The sequence below is a fragment of the Branchiostoma lanceolatum genome, chromosome 1 (genome assembly GCF_035083965.1).
Source record: "Branchiostoma lanceolatum isolate klBraLanc5 chromosome 1, klBraLanc5.hap2, whole genome shotgun sequence".
Taxonomy (NCBI): Eukaryota; Metazoa; Chordata; class Leptocardii; order Amphioxiformes; family Branchiostomatidae; genus Branchiostoma; species Branchiostoma lanceolatum.
Window position 1 is genome coordinate 26,306,832 of NC_089722.1, and position 17,556 is coordinate 26,324,387.

At 39.8% G+C, this 17,556-nt stretch overlaps 1 protein-coding gene across 2 annotated transcripts in view; it reads right to left on the bottom strand.

The window, feature by feature from the left end:
* The window catches only part of LOC136445148 (NAD(+) hydrolase sarm1-like), a 57,675-nt gene extending 40,165 nt beyond the window's left edge, over positions 1 to 17,510 (bottom strand). The window contains exons 1-8 of one of the 2 annotated variants that reach the window (XM_066443020.1): positions 17,332 to 17,510; positions 16,024 to 17,100; positions 11,031 to 11,230; positions 10,247 to 10,351; positions 2,554 to 2,789; positions 1,930 to 1,938; positions 1,616 to 1,724; positions 210 to 399 (exon numbers count right to left, since the gene is read on the bottom strand). In XM_066443020.1, the coding sequence (XP_066299117.1) occupies positions 210 to 399; positions 1,616 to 1,724; positions 1,930 to 1,938; positions 2,554 to 2,789; positions 10,247 to 10,351; positions 11,031 to 11,230; positions 16,024 to 17,082 (1,908 nt within the window). In that variant the 5' untranslated portion in view covers positions 17,083 to 17,100; positions 17,332 to 17,510. Of the gene's footprint in view, positions 1 to 209; positions 400 to 1,615; positions 1,725 to 1,929; positions 1,939 to 2,553; positions 2,790 to 10,246; positions 10,352 to 11,030; positions 11,231 to 16,023 lie in introns of both variants that reach the window. The other variant, XM_066443028.1, reaches the window with a different exon arrangement.
* Between the last annotated feature and the right edge of the window lie 46 nt (positions 17,511 to 17,556).

Here is a 17,556-nt window from a genome sequence, read left to right on the forward strand (position 1 = left end):
TTGATGACAGGAGCTTCCAGGTTTGATTACATGGCTTGCAGCTAGATGTACAAAGGCTAGGTGTGACAGGTCGTTCAGTGTAATATAACCAGCTGCTGCTGCGCCACGTGCCTGCAAAGCTGATGTGTTGTGCCAAAAGGCAGTTACATCAGATGTATAGAATACAGATTCCAGATCTCATAAAACTGACAAGTTCACATTCATCTTACCTTTCTCACCCAGTCCTTTCCTTCTGTGTCCGTAATGCATCGATCAAGGGCGTCGGGCGTCAGTACAAGGATGAAATTCTTGGCCTTCTTGACATTCTCCAGAAGTTTATTGTCAAACTTTCCTGCTTCCAGCTTCTCAACGTCAATGAAGACATTGAATCCTCTTAGTTGAAGGTGGACCTTCAACAAGCTGTCAATCATTGGAAAATGTGAAGATAAAAAATCAATCACATGGCACATACCGAGGAGTAGATTCTTGTATATTTACAAAACAGAACAGTTTACACAACGATATGAAAGTGCTATCAATCAATTATCATCACCACTAAAGTAACCCAAAAGCATTTTGCTTTAGTGTGCAAATCAGTAGCTATTTAAAAGTAGTCTTCTCTCCATTTCAATGAGCCATCTTTGCAGCATAGACTACATCTACAGGTTTGTTCAAGTTTCAAATCTAAGTAAAACTTCTTTCAGGTGGTAATTAGGTATGCCTGATTAAAATTTCAACAAAAAAGTTATCAAGAAGAGAACCATTTGACTTGGTCGGCATGTACATGTAGGTCTATTTTCGTAATCTGACATCCCTTTTCCACAATGTGTTGCAAAATTCAAGGGCAAAGTTGCAGTTTCCAGCGTCCTGATTGGGTGCCAATTCCTTTTGGAACAGCTAATGGCCAATAAGGGCTCCCAAGTTTTGGCCAGTCCCTATACTCCCTCGAAAAGCTGACTTCTCTCGCTGCTCTGTGTCTCATCATCAGATAGTCTGTTCACAGAGACCATTGACCCGTTTGTCACCGTAAGTACTCCGGTGATTGGAAAACAAGCCAAATGATGGCGATGTGAATTTTTTACGATCATCAGTAAATGCCAATTTCACCACTACTACCCCTACAGCATGATTTTAAGATATTGTCTAAGGGTGGCTGAGGAATTTTGGGATGTTTTTGAAAAAACCCTTTCTTAAGCTTTATAAACGTTCCTCAACCTTAATTTTTTTTTCAGTTAGTACCTTATAGCAAGGTGATAATTTATGCAAATTAGTATGATGTCAAGATTACGTCATCAAGATTTATAAGGCCACGCCCCTTTTTTAGAAAAAACGTCCTCCTTGGCTTGTGCTTTGATGTTCATTTATATAACTTTGCAGGAATGTACATGATAGTAATACTTAAAGAATGGCGCGTGTCAACGTGGATATTTTGAAATATCGATTTTTGCCGAATTTTTTTTGGTTTTCAAACCAAAATTCCTCAGCCACCCTTAGACAATACCTTAAAGGCTAAACTGTTGAAAAACAGCATGCTAAGCCATTTGGCACCAAATTTGTGCTCAGTCGGGTTATGTATGGGGTTATTAGGCAGCAGGGAGAAGGTTGATATGTAGTGACAAATGAGACTCCAGGATACCTTGCTAATTGTGAGCCAGTCGCTCTTCTATAACTGATGAAAACATCCAGTTTGGGGGCGATATTTTCCTTGGAGGGGCTGGAAGTCTCCGAGGACAGTGGGAACAAACCTACGGACAATTCATGGAAAAATTTGTAAAAATTGTTGCAAGACTAAAACTATTGAATTGCAAAACTCGAAGTGAAATGATTTTTGAATGCAATATCAATGAAATTGAAAACAAATTTCAAAAGACAGCAAAAAAATTCAAAACATCAAAATCAACAAAATTAACCAGAAAAGAAGACTTTGAGTTGAACAAACTTATGACTTACGAGATCCAGCTAGGGAAAAAAAAAGACTTTAATCAGTTAAAAGTAAAATAAACAAATGAATAGAATCAATTTGTTGTTATCAGTTGAAAGTCATTTATGCTAAGCCAAAATGAGTTTCTGCCAACGCATTCAGTGCCATAACATTTATCATACCAGCAAATAATTCTGAGATTGCAGCCTTAAGACAAAGAAAATCATTTAGATTTCAGTCTAAACAGAAAGTATCAAAAGCTTTGAGCCACTCACATGAATCAAAATCAATTATTTTATATGTAATGTTAGAAGAGTTGATGGCTCACATAATAGGCTGCCAATAACATATGCGCTTACACTGAAATATGACATCTTAAAATGACAGATACATAAAAATTGTATAACTGTCAACATCTAAGTTCAAAAGTATACCTTATGTCAGCAAAGCTTTCTTTCAGTTGAAATGCGAACAAAAAACGTCATTAATTTTTCAGCATTTGATCATAGAGAAGCTGTCAAAATGTAGCTATTACTGATGAATATTTGAACTTGAACATCAATGGCTTGTCACGAAAGAAAGTGCTACAGTTTGACTGGTGAAAAATCTGAAGTGCATTATTTTGTAATAAATTATAATACTTAGTCTAGTACCTTTTATGGCATTTTGAATTTTCATGCGATGAACGCCGTTCGCTATCCCACAATCCTCCAGGAGGTGGTCTTCTGTGAGCCACTCCAGGGTGGTTCGATCAATCCCACAATGCACCATGTGGTAGGTGTACTGCATGTACTCCGCCCCCACCCTCCTCAGCCAGCGACGGAGCTTGGTTGAGTCACAACTAGAGTAGTCCGCATTCTTCTTCAGCTCCACTAGTTCTCTTAGAAACCTAAAAAATGGAGACACTGATGTTAAAATCCCAACACTGAAATGATTATAATGTTAGATTTATTGCAGTTTCAAACAGTTTTTCTACTTTTTAAGTATTATCAAATATGTGAAGATGAAGTTTCTGGATAACAAATAGGTCCAATCTGAATCACCTGAGGATTGTCACTCAAACAATGATTACAGTGAATAAAACACTTTACCACGAATTTAAAACCACAGCGAAAAGCCGTTCCATTGTGTGACTGTAGCGCTACTATTTATTTCAAATGCGAACTCAAAACCACTGCGAACTCTTCATTTTCTTCATGCCGGAAAATTAAAACCCCGTAAACATTTATGCATTTACTGTATGTCCAAAGAAATCAACACAGTCACAGGGTATTACCATAACCAGCATTAAGAGGCACTTAATGACAAAAACCTTGAAGTCTTTTTTTTAATATGTAACATAGATAAATGAAATTTTCCTTTGCAGATTCCTTGGAATGATGTCATTATAACGTGTTTGTAATTATTAATTTTGTAAAAGCTAAGTGTATTGACTAAGTTTAGAGGTGCACTTAAGGACAAAAACCTTGAGTTTTGTTTTTTTTGTATGTGATATGAATAAATGAAATTTTCCTTTGCACTTGCAGATTCCTTGGAATGATGTCATAATAACGTGTTTGTAATTATCAATTTTGTAAAAGCTAAGTGGATTGACTGAGACTGAACAAAACCCACTTATAGTGAGACTTGATTGTATACCTAAAAGCTGCTTTCAAGGTCATTTCAAAGAAGACTCACTTAATAACCAACTGGATTTGGGGTCAAACAGACGTTTAGGGGGTCCTCACTCAAAATGGGGGGTGAAAAGGAGGGAAAAGTCACTAGTAGTTTTTTTAAACCCACTTTTCACTCCTTGGGTCCGGGTAGAATGGGGTAAGGACCCCCAAAATGTCTGTTTAACCCTAAATCCAGTTGGTAGTGATCGATGACTGACTGCCATCTTTCTTCAGCACAATCCAAGTAAAGGATGCATACATGCATTTCTTTGAGAAGTATTGGAGGAAGCGTTGTTTGTGAACAAGATATCAGCATATTACTGCTTTTTGTAATGTGTACAACCTGTACCATTTTAAATATAACATCTACTAATTCCACCAGGGTACATACATGTACTTTTTTTGTAATTCCGCCACCCTGAAAAGATACATCCAAACAGATCTCCAACTCAACGTCCCCCAGCATATATGAACTCTTGTTATATAATATTTAAACTGTGCATACCTGGGGGTGCTGCACTAGAAATTTCTCAAACCCACTGTTTTTTTCAAAGTGGTGGATTTATGTAACCCATCAGATTAAGGTTAATGGAGGTTATGCTGCAGTCCCATCTATTGTGAACAAAATAGTTCTTTCCTAGGGATATCACATCAAATTCCTCCTTTGAAGATTATATCAGGGTTTGTACAGACTCGACAAACACAATGGAACACCACCCAGTAGTATACAACTACAAAGCCTTAGACTGTCCACACAAGCCTGGAATGACAGTCCAGTAAATGGATGAGCGGCCTCAACTGGAAGAGATCTTCCTACCTGGCCGAACGGATCTACTCTACTCTACTCTTACTCTACTCTAATATTATGTGCTGTCACAAAACATGGCAACCACAGCCCTCTTCATCAAATAAGTAAAGAAAACAGTTCTACAGTCAAACCTGGATTCAGCAACCACTCAGGGGACTGAGGGAAAATAGTTGCTGAAGACAGGGCGGGGTTAACTATGTAAAAATGGACGGGGCTGTTTTAGCGTGGCTTGTGACTGCAGGTGGTTGCACAGCCAGGTTTGACTGTAGTTTAAGATATGGAGGACTGGAAGAGTATTGATAACAAATCTTACATAAAGTAGCAGCTGTATACCTGCAAAGCTGATATGTTATGCCAAAGGGCATACAGGTTCTGAAGCAGAGTCATACAGGTAAAAAAAATATTTGGCACAAAATCTTCTATTGAACTCAGCACGTAGACGCAACTTTCTAGTGATGGCGGTTCCTACATATCTTCAATCAACTACTTACGACCTGAAGCAAGAATGGAGACAGCCATGAGCAACTAGAAGACAGATTGGGCTCTAGGAGCATCTTTAATTGTTGCTTAAGGTTAATTCTTCCACTGCAGCCATTTTAAAATTCACATGTGGTATCAGAGGTGATATAATGACAGCCCTCTCCAACTCCTCTGAGGGTCGCTAAAGATTAGGATTTAAATCACCATCAATCAGTGCTCCAGCCAGACAGGCGTTTGGGCGTCTTCGGGATTTATTTTTGCAGTGGACTGACGCCTTCAACTGAAGATAACAGATGAGGTATAAAAGGTCAGAGTGGTCCGTCTCTTGTCATTCTTGAAAAAATACTGTTTTGTCTATGCTGTCATTTTCCCAAAGATTATGACCTATATCCCCATTCCACTTGGGCGGCGACCTTGCCGCGCATTCTCTGTGACCTAAAATTGACCGAGGTGGTCAACAAATTTCGTAGATAAAGAACAAATCTTTTTACGCTTTATGTGTTTTGTTGTGTTTTCAGTCATTCTGTAACATTTGGCACGCTATTTCAATCATGAAATGAAGGGTCGCAGCGCGGTCGCAGGGAGAGCCCTTCTAGTGGAATGGGGGCCTAAGGAATGATGATGCCTTCAACTGTGTTTAAGCTCATCACACTGTCGTTGATCATCGGCCAAATTTGTTGAGCACCTAAGAAGGTCACCGCATTTCAAAATGGCCAGAGACTCAAGCATGTTTTTTACTGGAAAATAAAGCTGTAAATGCAGAAATGTTTGCGGTGGTTTTGTGTTCACGTTTTTCGTAGTGAACTCTTTACCACGAACATATATCCACAGCAAAAAGCTGTGCCATTGTGTGACTGTAGCTCTACTATTGCATGTGTTTGCTGTGGTTTTGAGTTCGTATTTGCCACGGTTTCAAATGCGAAGTCTCAAAACCACAGCAAACACTCTACTTTCTCCCTAACACAAAATTAAATCCCCGCGAACATTTCTACATTTACAGTATACCATAATGAATACATTGGACGGGGCTCTGAACATTAGCTAGCCGATAGAAAATATCACACAGTGATGAAAAGGGCTGTCACACCAGCTGCAACTCAATCTGCAGTTGGCATCCATCCTATCTAGTGGTTTGCTACTCGTATACTCTGATTGCTTTCAAGCTTTCCAGCTGACACCTTTGAACAGAGGATTAATCTGAATTTGAATATTTAACTTAAACATAAAGAAAAGCTATGATTGGCTCAAAGTTACTCCGTTCTCTGTAACAGCAGTTTGGTCCCTAGCTTGTTACAGTCGTTGCTAAGAATCTGAAGAAATATTCCATACATGAAGTTATTAATGACATATGGGCCACAGGTATGAATGAAGACGGGTGTCAGACTAGACAAGCGATCAGAGGAGCAGACTAGAGCATGTCAATGAATATGATGGATCCCAGACAGATAGTTCTCGACCAACAGCAGCATTCCCTAGAGTTGTTCCGTAGGAAATGGCGTTGATGGATTCTCCAAGGTTAGATACGTTTGACTGCATGCTGAGCTCTCTCAGGACTGATAGGCTGTCCATAGCATCCTCAGTCTGATACCCTGTTTTCTCTGTGGAATGGGGTCTAATGTAAAGATAATGAGTGTTAGGATCCCATAGCCTTTTTGAGGTTGTGGGGGCAGTTGGTTGTTTATCCACTGTGTCTAGGGCATGGTATTGGAAGGCAGAGCCCATTCCTTCCTTCCACCCACCATGCATGCATACTAGGGGTGGATACCGGTTCGCTGGACCTGATTCAGACCTTTACAACATCCAAGAACCGAGTCCAAAAACCTGAAAGGCTAAAACCTGAGTCCAAAAAAGTACAAATATATCTTTCTATTTTGTTTGATAAAAAGTGTTTTGAGTTTCCCCTCTGACAAAAAAGGCATTTAAGATAAGTGCAACATTCAAATAAAATGCGAAATAATTCAAATATCAAACAAAGGTTCATCTTGAAAGTCTTCTCATCACCAAGAAACTTTTATAGCCGTGTGTGTCAGTATTAACTCTCTATGCTTAATATTGGTCTAATGAAACAAAACATCAACTGGACAGGATCAGGTCCAGGTTCAGGTTAGGACTCAAATGCTTGACCTCTCAATCCCTTTAAACAGGGTGGTCAAATTCAGACTCAGGAACCCGTATATACAACATGTATGTCCTGCCGAATTCAAACTATGTGCTATACTACGTTCAACCTGACGCAATTCGATCCAATCGCGTGTTCCATTTGGGGTAATAGGGTCATTGCAAGTTTCCACAGGTGTAAACGCTCACTGTAGGGCTCTTTTATTCCACATCTGGGGAAAAACTACATTTTCACAAATATTAACAATTTTCTGGCACTTTTTTGTGGACATTCAATGTGTAACAAAACTACTGGCATCATTGTTGGTGACATTGAATGTTACAAACTTTAAGACTTTTTTCTGGCGCCAAGAAGCATTCTTACCTCATTCATAGACCACTCAAAATGACTGTAACACTTTTCCAAAGATTGTTGTTGCAGGGATTTTTGAAAAATGCTTTTGATCTTGAAATATAATTGAGTGAGAAAATTGTGTAAAAATCCGTCACGTTTTTTACATATTTGTTTACATTAACTATACTCAAAATTAGAGACCAAAAAATCCCCAAAATAAAAAGTCTTATTTTGTTCCTAGTCGACGAAAAAATACAAAAAATAGAGATTTTCATTGACATTTGGAGCCAGTCTTAAGCAATGTTTGCCTGAATAAATTAGGCCTCCCTAAAACCTGAAAATCATCATATTTGGGATCAAAATCTTTTAGAAATCAGCTATTCAACGTGAAACGACAATGTTCAAAGTATGTTAACTCGCTAATTTCCTTTTATTTTGAAGAGATTAATTTCCATCCCAACGATTTTGTTTATCTCCAAATGATTTACCGTTAGCCAAAATGTTGCCTCATGTAACCCGATACTTTGTCGAACGTGCATAGCAACGGTAAAGAATAACCAAAAATTGCATCTATTAGTGAAGAGAACCAGTCCTCCAATTCAACATCCCCAAGTACAATGCACATTGCAGTGCTGTACTAGATATCTCTCAAACACCGTGTTTTCTGCATTAGTGGCGGATTTACACAATGTAACGAGGTGGTTACTGTCCAGAGGTTATCTACTTAATTTGTATTTCTTTTTCAAATGGCTAAAAGAAATGGGATTCAAGCAGAATACCCTTCAAGGCTATACAAATATAGCGACTTGGGAAATGGGCTTCAAAGAAGAAAAAGTTGGAACTGCTTGAGGTTCCATTAGCTTCAAGAATGGACCAGAGTTATTAATATAACAGCAAGGGCCTACCACAACTTCATACTAATTCGTAGTCTGGAAAGTAAGTACACAACATATAAACTAAGATATATATTTGGCCTCTGTATAGTAGCAGTAATGCTTGATAGCTACATTGTAATACTAATGGTGTAATGCAACCTTGCCACAGCTCGCGTTTTCCAGCCAAGCACACCAGGTCACCCCTACTGATCTCAATGAATGTGCAGGGTTCTTTTATGTGCGGAGCTTTGACCCCCAAGAATTCTGTTAGATGCAAATTTAACGTTTAGCACTCTGAAGTAGTCGTTTGGCAGCCAATTCCCTATTGGTTACAGAGTTAGGCAGCAGGGAGAAGCTTCCTTTCAGTTCAACAGTGGAGTCAAAATGCTGTTACAAATTTAGCAGTCAGAATGTTAACAACTTTCCTGTGAAATGACCTGATATGTTATCTGAACTACAAACTATAGTTACGGTAATAAGTTACCCATAAAGACGTGAAATATGTTTCGGTCACAGATGACTCCCTCACCTAATAAGCAATTTGAACACCGTCAGTTTTAACTAACCAACCATAGATATCAGTAAATGAAAATGAAACACACCATCAAGCTCAGAAAGTTTGCTCGTCTTTCAAATTGTAAAGTTGGCCTGGTGTGTGGTTTGGTCTTGCATAGTGCCTGCAACCATGGTACTGAAGCGCCATCTATCACATTCAACCAAAATTACAGATTAAGTTACAAAGTGGCATAGTTTTACGCTGCTTCTCTGCTAAGGACTATGCACTTGGGGGAAAGAGTATGAAAGTTGAACACACAGTGCTACCAGTAGACTAGCCTCCTAGTGCCCTACTGTAGTATTATCTGTGCTTGTGCAGGTTTGCAGCCTCTTAGGGCTTCAGAAACAATGATGGGTGCTGCCCAATAGAGGATTTTCATTGATGTCATAGTAATTATGCAGCAGCAGCATATTGGTGTGTCTAAGAGATGTGCACTGTACTCCAACATGGCACAAATGACGCCAAATGAAAAGTACAGGTCCATACGGTGTGGGAAGGACTATGACTTAAAATCTTTACTACCATAACACCTAACGTAACATTACCAGTTTACGTCCGATTTATTCAAAACGTTATTTATCCTAAAACCGCGCGGACAGAGCCAAATGTTTAACCCATGGGTAGAAATATCAGCTCTTCTAACAAGAAAATGCATGGTCTGTAAGTTTTTCTCTGCCTGTTTAACGCCGTACGAGCATGTATTCATACTGGAGTATATGGTGTAGAATTGTGCTAGGCTTACCCTTTATCATCCACCTCAGTATTTTCCCTTCAAGCGCTATGCTTGAAGAACATATAGAAAAAAATACACAGTAACTGTCGAAAGTAGTCTACAGACAAATGACAGTAAAGTCACTATGTTTGTCCGTCCGCTTGCCCGACGCGATGGAAGAAAACAATTTTTGTATTGTGAATTTCCCCGAAATCGGCAGCACGTGGCGTTCACGTGATAAACGCATGGCCATGATGTTATGTCGTACAAAAATGTATCATCTGAGCGGGGGTCGCTAGGTTGTATCAAACCTTCCTAAAACTGGCAAGAGTTTCAAACCTCGAATCACCATTGATAGTCTGCATATCAAAGAAAGGTTTAACGTCAGCTACTTTTAAAAGATACTAGCTATCGTGTAACTTAGAAAAACATGATGGACTACGCGGTGTCGAATTACATATGAAATGCGTCATGCATGACGCTTCCGTGCAACTTGTTGTTACTGGTTCAGGAGCTTATTCTGTTATGTCGCTGGACGTAAACCCTTTTAAATGTTTTGTATAAAAGAGAGAGATGGCTGGGGATCATACTTATGACGTTCTTTGTTTATCATGAGAACAGGCTTTGGCATAATACACCGCGACATGTGGACATGACCCAATCTGGACGTAAACTACTCCCGCACGTAAATAGGTCATGTTACGTTACATGTAAGAATAGAGCTGCGTACCTAAACAAATTGATTGTAGTATTGTACTGGTACTGTATCGGTACCGGTACACAGCTCTACCTAAGAATTCTGTTGTACCTTTTCCTGATAAGACTGTTGGACATCTTGATGTCGTCCTTCAGCTGTTCATCAGTCAGCAGCAGCAGTAAGTCTCCGTCAACCTGACTGTCATTGAAGGAGTCCCTGTAAACAACATGAAGAAGTTCCAGATTCCACATCATTCCGTGTACATCTACATGTACATCTACATTTAGATACCCCCATATAGCCCCTTCAGGGGCAAAGTAGGGGGGAGTTGAGGTCCCGGGCTCAGGCGGGCAGGCCTCCAGCCTGGCACGGAACGACTCAACGGTGGGAGCCATAACAACCGTGCCAGGCAGGGTATTCCACTGGGGAAGTAGGAGTGTTAAAACTTTGTATGTATCGGTTCTGGCGTAGATAGTTTGGAACTTGAGGTGGTGGCTCTCCCGGGTGCACCCCTGAGCTGTCTTCAGTACTGCTACTAGTAAATTGTCAGTGTCTATATTAATATGATATATACTAGTATTGAGGCCCACTTATAATGTACTAGTATAGATAGTGCTGTTCACTTTCAAGTTACAGTAACTGTAAATCCATTTACGGTTGGTAATTGTGATGATATTAGCGGTTGGGGGAAAAAGGAGTAGTTTGCTGTATTTGATTCTAACGGTGGGACCAAACATCACTGTCTTAAATGTTAACAAGGACATATATAATGTCCTTGATGTTAGTAATAGAATATTTGCGATAATGACATATTTATTAGCGGTTGACCAGCGACCGTTAAAGTAGCTATTAGTAAGATTAAGTTCAACCGTTAACAAATCGAGAATCACAGTACCTGAATCCACCAAAGCCAATCTGCTTGAGCCAGGTGAGAACGTCATCAGTCGACCAGGTGGGCACAGACAGAGATAGTTTGGATGGGATCTCCTCCCCAATGATTGACAGGAACTGGACGGCAAACCTGACAGCAGTGGGGTTACTGGAGGAGCTGGCCACGCGGATCAGGGGACGGACGGCGCCAATCTCATAGAACACCTGAAAAGAATTTTGTTTTGTCATAACGTATCATTTGTGTCTAGCATATTTATAAGTTCATTATATTTCGTTTTTAAGTTAGTGCATCATGTCTTGTTACAAGTTTGCATTCATATCTTTTCACTTTTATGTATTGTGTACATATTAACGTTTTAGTGGTGGTGCTAATATAAGTTTGTCAACTTGAAAAAAAATGTAAAAGAATAGAAAAATTTAAAACACCTGAAAGGTGGGAAAGGAGAGCTAGAGTAACATAATCAGGGCTCGAAATACAGTTGTTGTTTTTCTGTTACCTGCAAAGTTGTTTTGAAATTGATGAGTTAAATCGTTCTGTAAATAAGCAGGCCGGTGTTCCTACACTACTATATACACTCTTTTCAGTCATAAAGTATGCAGTCAATTATGATTGAGATTGTATTTGTGACTTATACACATGCCGGAATGTATATCACTACGGACACAAAAATGAGACATTTGGCCAAAAGTCTGCAACATTTGGAAATGTCGCCGTTTGCATTGCCCCCTTTGGCAACATTTTGCAGTTATGGACAACAGCTGTGACAATTGTGGCCAGAAAAGTGAGACATTTGGAGCAGAAAGTCACTACGACATTTGCCTCTGCCCAGAAAATGTCTCAGTTTGAATTGCCCCACCTGCTGGGTTAATGGACAGTTTGGTGGTACTGGTGGGCCTGATAAGAAACACATCTGTACCACGCTCGTACCCAGCGCCGTGAAGAAGCCATTAAGGTTTTAATCGTGGGCTTAGAATTATGTCACATCAACTGCCGATCAAGCTAAACAAAATAAACTTCTGTAATTCACAGCTGTCGTTTTTGTTTTGTTTTGTGCTTTTCTTGTTCCTCCGCGTGTAGTTGTATACACAAGTACGTAACGGGGGACCTTCTACAATGGTAGTTAACCGTCGAAAACAAGACGCAAGTTCGCTATCTTGGGAGGTAAAATGTTGCTCAACTGTGTTATGTTATAAGAAACGGATATTTACAAAGTACCTTATCGTTGGCGCTGTTAGGGTGTTAAGATTACCTCTCTACATTGCGCTCGGAGGCGAGTTATGTCACGGACCCTACTTTGCCACGGGAGGGAGTTTGGCATTATCCACGGTTACCATCTCGTACCCAGATTACTTTGCGCAAGTAGGTCCCTGATTGGCACGCGGTCAGTCCCTGTCTCTTCTCGGGCACAGGATCCGCAGTTCAACCAAATAGCGCCACCATGCGATCTGTTTATGTATTATACGCATTACATAAAGGCTTCCAACGCTATTTGGGTGGGGTAAGCTGACGATCTTTTTTTTTTAGATGCTGCGTAGGAGCGTACAAACGTGTCCAGGTGGGGGTAATTCAAACTGAGACATTTTCTGGGCAAAGGCAAATGTTTTAGTTGTTTATATTTTTTACCTGCAATATACCAAGTATATTGAGTCCTTATGTATCATTTTATTCAATTCTTAGCATTTAGGTACTAAGAAAGATAACTGTAGTTATATTAATTGATATAAATTGTTTCCATATGAATCAAGAGATAACCAGACATGCATTATTATTAGATTGTGATTGGATATGTACAAAGTTATGATAATGAACCTTAAGTCAAATTCAAGATACATATAAGACCTATATCAAAGAAAGAACTGATCGTGAGTAAAGATAAATGAATAAATTCTTGAAATAACCCTATACCAGTAGGAGCACTACCGTAATGTTTCAGATAAATCATAAAATTTGTGTACATCCAATTAAGACTAAGTAAGAGTTTATCTGGTATAACATATAAGACGGTTAATTGTCATTTTCTAAAGTCGGTATTAAACATTACTTGGATAGGGGCTCCAGAGACACATCTATGTTTCATTTCATGAGGAAATGAAAAATTGTAACTTCAAGGTTGTAAGCCAAGTGTACAATTTTGAACAAGTGAGCATAACTTACAATTATATGACAATTGTCAATACAATCATGATAAATTTCACTGGAGTCCATTTTTGTCACAATATCTTAATCAGATTGTACGGCTCTACAGCGATATAATTTACAATGTTACTTCGTGTATATCTAATTGTTGGTACAACAATTGTATTCTACGGAATGTTACAAGGTCATACGATTTAATCACCTGCTATACATTTTGTTGAGCGCATTGATTTTGCACGTAGGCCTGCACTTTTAGATGTCGGGATCGACTTGCCTAACTGTACGACACCCATCTACGTATCGCCTTTTGAATTATTCAAGCACCCTCACCTATCAATGGTATCCCTAAGGACTTTATAACAGGCTCATTGCTATGCAGGGCCTGTACCACTGTATCAGCAAGTGTCACAAAATATTGGTGGATATCAATTTGTTGCCTTTTCCGGGTCAATGAAAATTCAATCAGAAAGCGATCTGTCCTGGTTGGCTGGACAATGCGATAGCATTGGATAATCAAGCCAAGGTAACGCAAGGTTTTCAGCGCCAACCGTGCAAATAATGGGTTAAGCATGCAATCATCTAGTCAATTTTATGAATTTCAGGAGGGGTCACTCCGAACATTTCAATTATCCAATCACCTACCCATACATTTGTTGTCCCCCTTAACAATACATGCATTTTATCCTGGACACATTTTTTCTGATTACAAATTATCCCAGACTGGAATATAGTAAGCAAAAAAAAATGCTAGATTTTTCATAGAATTCAGTGACATTAACAGTTTCTTACATCCTAGCAGTAACCAAGCCTTCTTTACAGAAAAAATAAAGCCAAAATATACAATTTCTAGGCCAATGCACCATGGAATGCATCATATGAATGATAGTACATTGTATATCATGATCACAGGACCTGATTTGATTAAGCTTAAGCTATGCCTAACTACACAAAGAGGAATGTACAGGGAATATAATTACATGTTGTGTACAGTGCTTTCTTCTTACTAATTACACTTTCCAACTTGCCTTTTCTGATTTGTGGAACAGAATTACTGCTTGACTCTTCTGACACTAATCATGTCCTAGACTGTAATTAGAAGTCATCAATTGACTTACAATAACATCATGAAGGGCACTTGTGTTGAAGTCTATTAAGAGTTCAGTAAATCTATCAACTGAATACTGTTTTCCCAATGACCCAATATGATCTAAAGAATTAGTTGATAAATCTAGGTGATGTCCAGAAATCAGAATTTTTCTTATTGCATTAGTCGCAAATCTACAATGACTTTTAAATCTGTTTTCAAGGACATTAACAACAAAAAAAGATTGGGCACCTATGATTGAATCATGATCCAACTTGTAGGCCAGGTGAGTAACTAAATAATGTCAAATGTTAGTAATCTTCAAAGAGTAAAAGTTATCAAGTGCAAACGTCCTATGAACCAGTATAAACCCTACATTTTTTTCAACAAAATTCAAGGCAATCTGCTTAAAGGAGATTTATTTGGGGTCAGGTTACAACATAGTTTGTCACGCAGTCAGGAAATCAATACAAAGAAATATCGGCCAAGGAAATGGGGCATGGAGCAATCAAATCCTCCAATCCACATGTACGTCAATCGTTGCCATAGCGATGGCAATCAACGACATAGATTGGGCCGTCTCCCTGCGCCTAGAAATGTGCAAATCGGTCATCATCCGGGGACATTCTCCGCATTAAATTTTCATGAATCACGTTTGAGCAGACAGAAAATGCCTAATGCATTCCCTCAGTCGGCCATTTTGTTGGAAACCCGCTCAATTGGCGAAGGATTGCGGTGAAATTCGGAGGGATGTACAGACCCATAAAAGTTTTAAAGCACATCGTTCTGTAAATTACACTTTGATTCTACCCCAATTTGTAATCATCTGGTACTGAAGTATGTCAGTAAAAACAGCTGTCTCTAATGCAGTAATGTATACGTTATCATCAATTATTAATGTGTAATAGTTGCCTCATTCTTTGCAGCACCTGGAATATTCATATTTCATCTTATAAAGTAATAAATCACCAGGTTTGACAGTTTGATAATAAATAACTGAAGGACAACTTTTCATGACCATTCCTGGAAAGTTCCAGATATTCTTCATAAAATGATTTGTCTATAGTCATCATAATTTATACAAACATAGAGCTTATTACGTAGGAATTCTTTTAGTCAACCAGTACTAGTAGATATTTTGTTGGTATTTCATTGCAAACATAAACTAAACATGATTTTATTTTCCGAAAATAAAACAGCATGACTGTTTTGTACATGCTTTAATGGATTTTTTACGACGATGCTAAGAATGACCCCATAACCTGCCCATATGTACTTAATATTTAATAACCCTATAGAAATATAATGTACCCTGTATGTGTGACCCGATAGGTCACTATGATGAGGGCAAGGAACAAGATGGTGGCTTTAAGTTTAACAAATCCTAGCACAATACTGATTTAAAACTTTTGCAGCAATATAGAGTTACTGTAGAAGGATAAATGTTTTATTTTGATTCACGTTTCTCTGTGGTGACCTCTTCAATGCGAACTTTAAATCATTGCCAAAGTTTCCCTTTTGCAGCAAAACCCTACAAATGAAAGTTTGAACAGCGAACTTACCAAGTTGCAAACAGTACTCCCTTTTCTCCCTGGCCTGCTGCAAAATTAAATCCCCTTGAAAATTTCCCCTTCTACAGTATATTTTGTGAGTTGCCCTGGCTAAATACCAAAATATGACCTACTGCACCTCTATACCTCTGTATTGTAAACATAAAGAAAGAACCTTATTGCGCGACAATGTTCTCAACTTAATCAGTTAGTTAATGTCACATACCTTAATTCTTTCCTGGTCTTTCTTGATCCCTGCCTCCATCGCGAAGTGGAATGTGGCGAGACATTGCGCCTCTTCCTGGCTGCTCTGTAAGAGCGGGATGAGCCGTTCCAGCCAGTCGTCTGACCGTCCCTGGGCGTGCGTCCAATCGCTGCGAGCAAACTCCTCTGGATCATGTGATGTCACAAATGGCTCCACGAGACTTAACGTGTCCGAGTCGGTGACATCCCTCTCTACTTCCTTGTTTGCTGCAAGGACGCATATACTCAAGCACGCGTAATATCGTACAAACTCGTCGTCAGAAAACGCGAGCGGAAACAACCACTCCGGGGCCTTGTGGTCCACCATTGCCTTGTGATTGGTCACTCCACCGTACATCGCGCAGTTGGCGAGTGCCGCGGCACAGTGTCGCAGCGTCCATCTGTCCTTCTCGCGACAATTGCGAATGATCGCGTTAAGTCCGCCCAGCTGTATCACCTTGGTACAGGTGTCTGCGGAGTGCTTAAACATGTTCTCAAGAAGCCCTGTCCCGATTCGGACCAGATCGGTGTCATCTTGGCTGCACGCTAACTTAACCACGGCTTCAAACCCCGACTTGACCACACGGTCTCGGTTGTTGGGCGTCAGGATCTGTTCTAAGAGATGTGCGCATTCATATGTCAACTCCTTTTTCCCAGAGGAAGAGATGCAATGCTCTAGAAGGTAGTCTAACACCCCATACAGACGAATCGTGTCGCAGAGGCTATAAGCGAGGTCACGACCGTATCCCGGGGTACGCCATGCTTTCTCGACAAGCGTGTACATGTCCTTTAGCGCCTGCTTTTGTACGGCTTCGTCGGAGGACTTCAGTTTCTCGATGTGTCCCATTAAGACCGCAGTGTTCTGGTCTACCTCGGAGTCCAGGGTTTGAACCTTGCCAGACAGCATGGTGAGTTTGTCCCAGGTTTGAACCCCGTCCTCGGCTAGCTGGATGCCTTCTGCTGCCATGGTTGAAGCATTGCCCATGTGATTTTCCGTCCTCTTAACGAATCTGCTGCTCAAGTTCCCCAACAAGTTCAACATAACACAAGTCCAAGATCTCTGCAACAGCCAAGTTTATTTGCTCGTAATTCAAAACCCCTTGCGGAGATCTTTGCAATTTCCCGTACGTTTCTAGTTTATATATATACTCACGGTACTAATACCGTTATCTGTCATTACACGTTATAGTTTGCCTAACTCCACACAGAAGAGCACTTAAGACCTCAAATTTTCTTTAAGTGCAGCACTGATACCTCAACTGCAGTTACAAGTGTCAATCGGAGAACTTACGGATTATTCTTCACCAAATGAGCATCGGAAAGTCTGCCGACCCGGAAGTCATCATCAAATAAGCCGCCATGATGGGTGAATGTTCTGCGCACGCGCCGTCGCGTCACTTTCACTGGTGGTTTCAAATTACTTTCTCCTCCTGACGTCATCACCTTGCTGGTTGTCCGTTGCCTCTGATGATTACAATTATTTATGCTCTCCCAATCAAGTCTTTTGCTGTTGAGT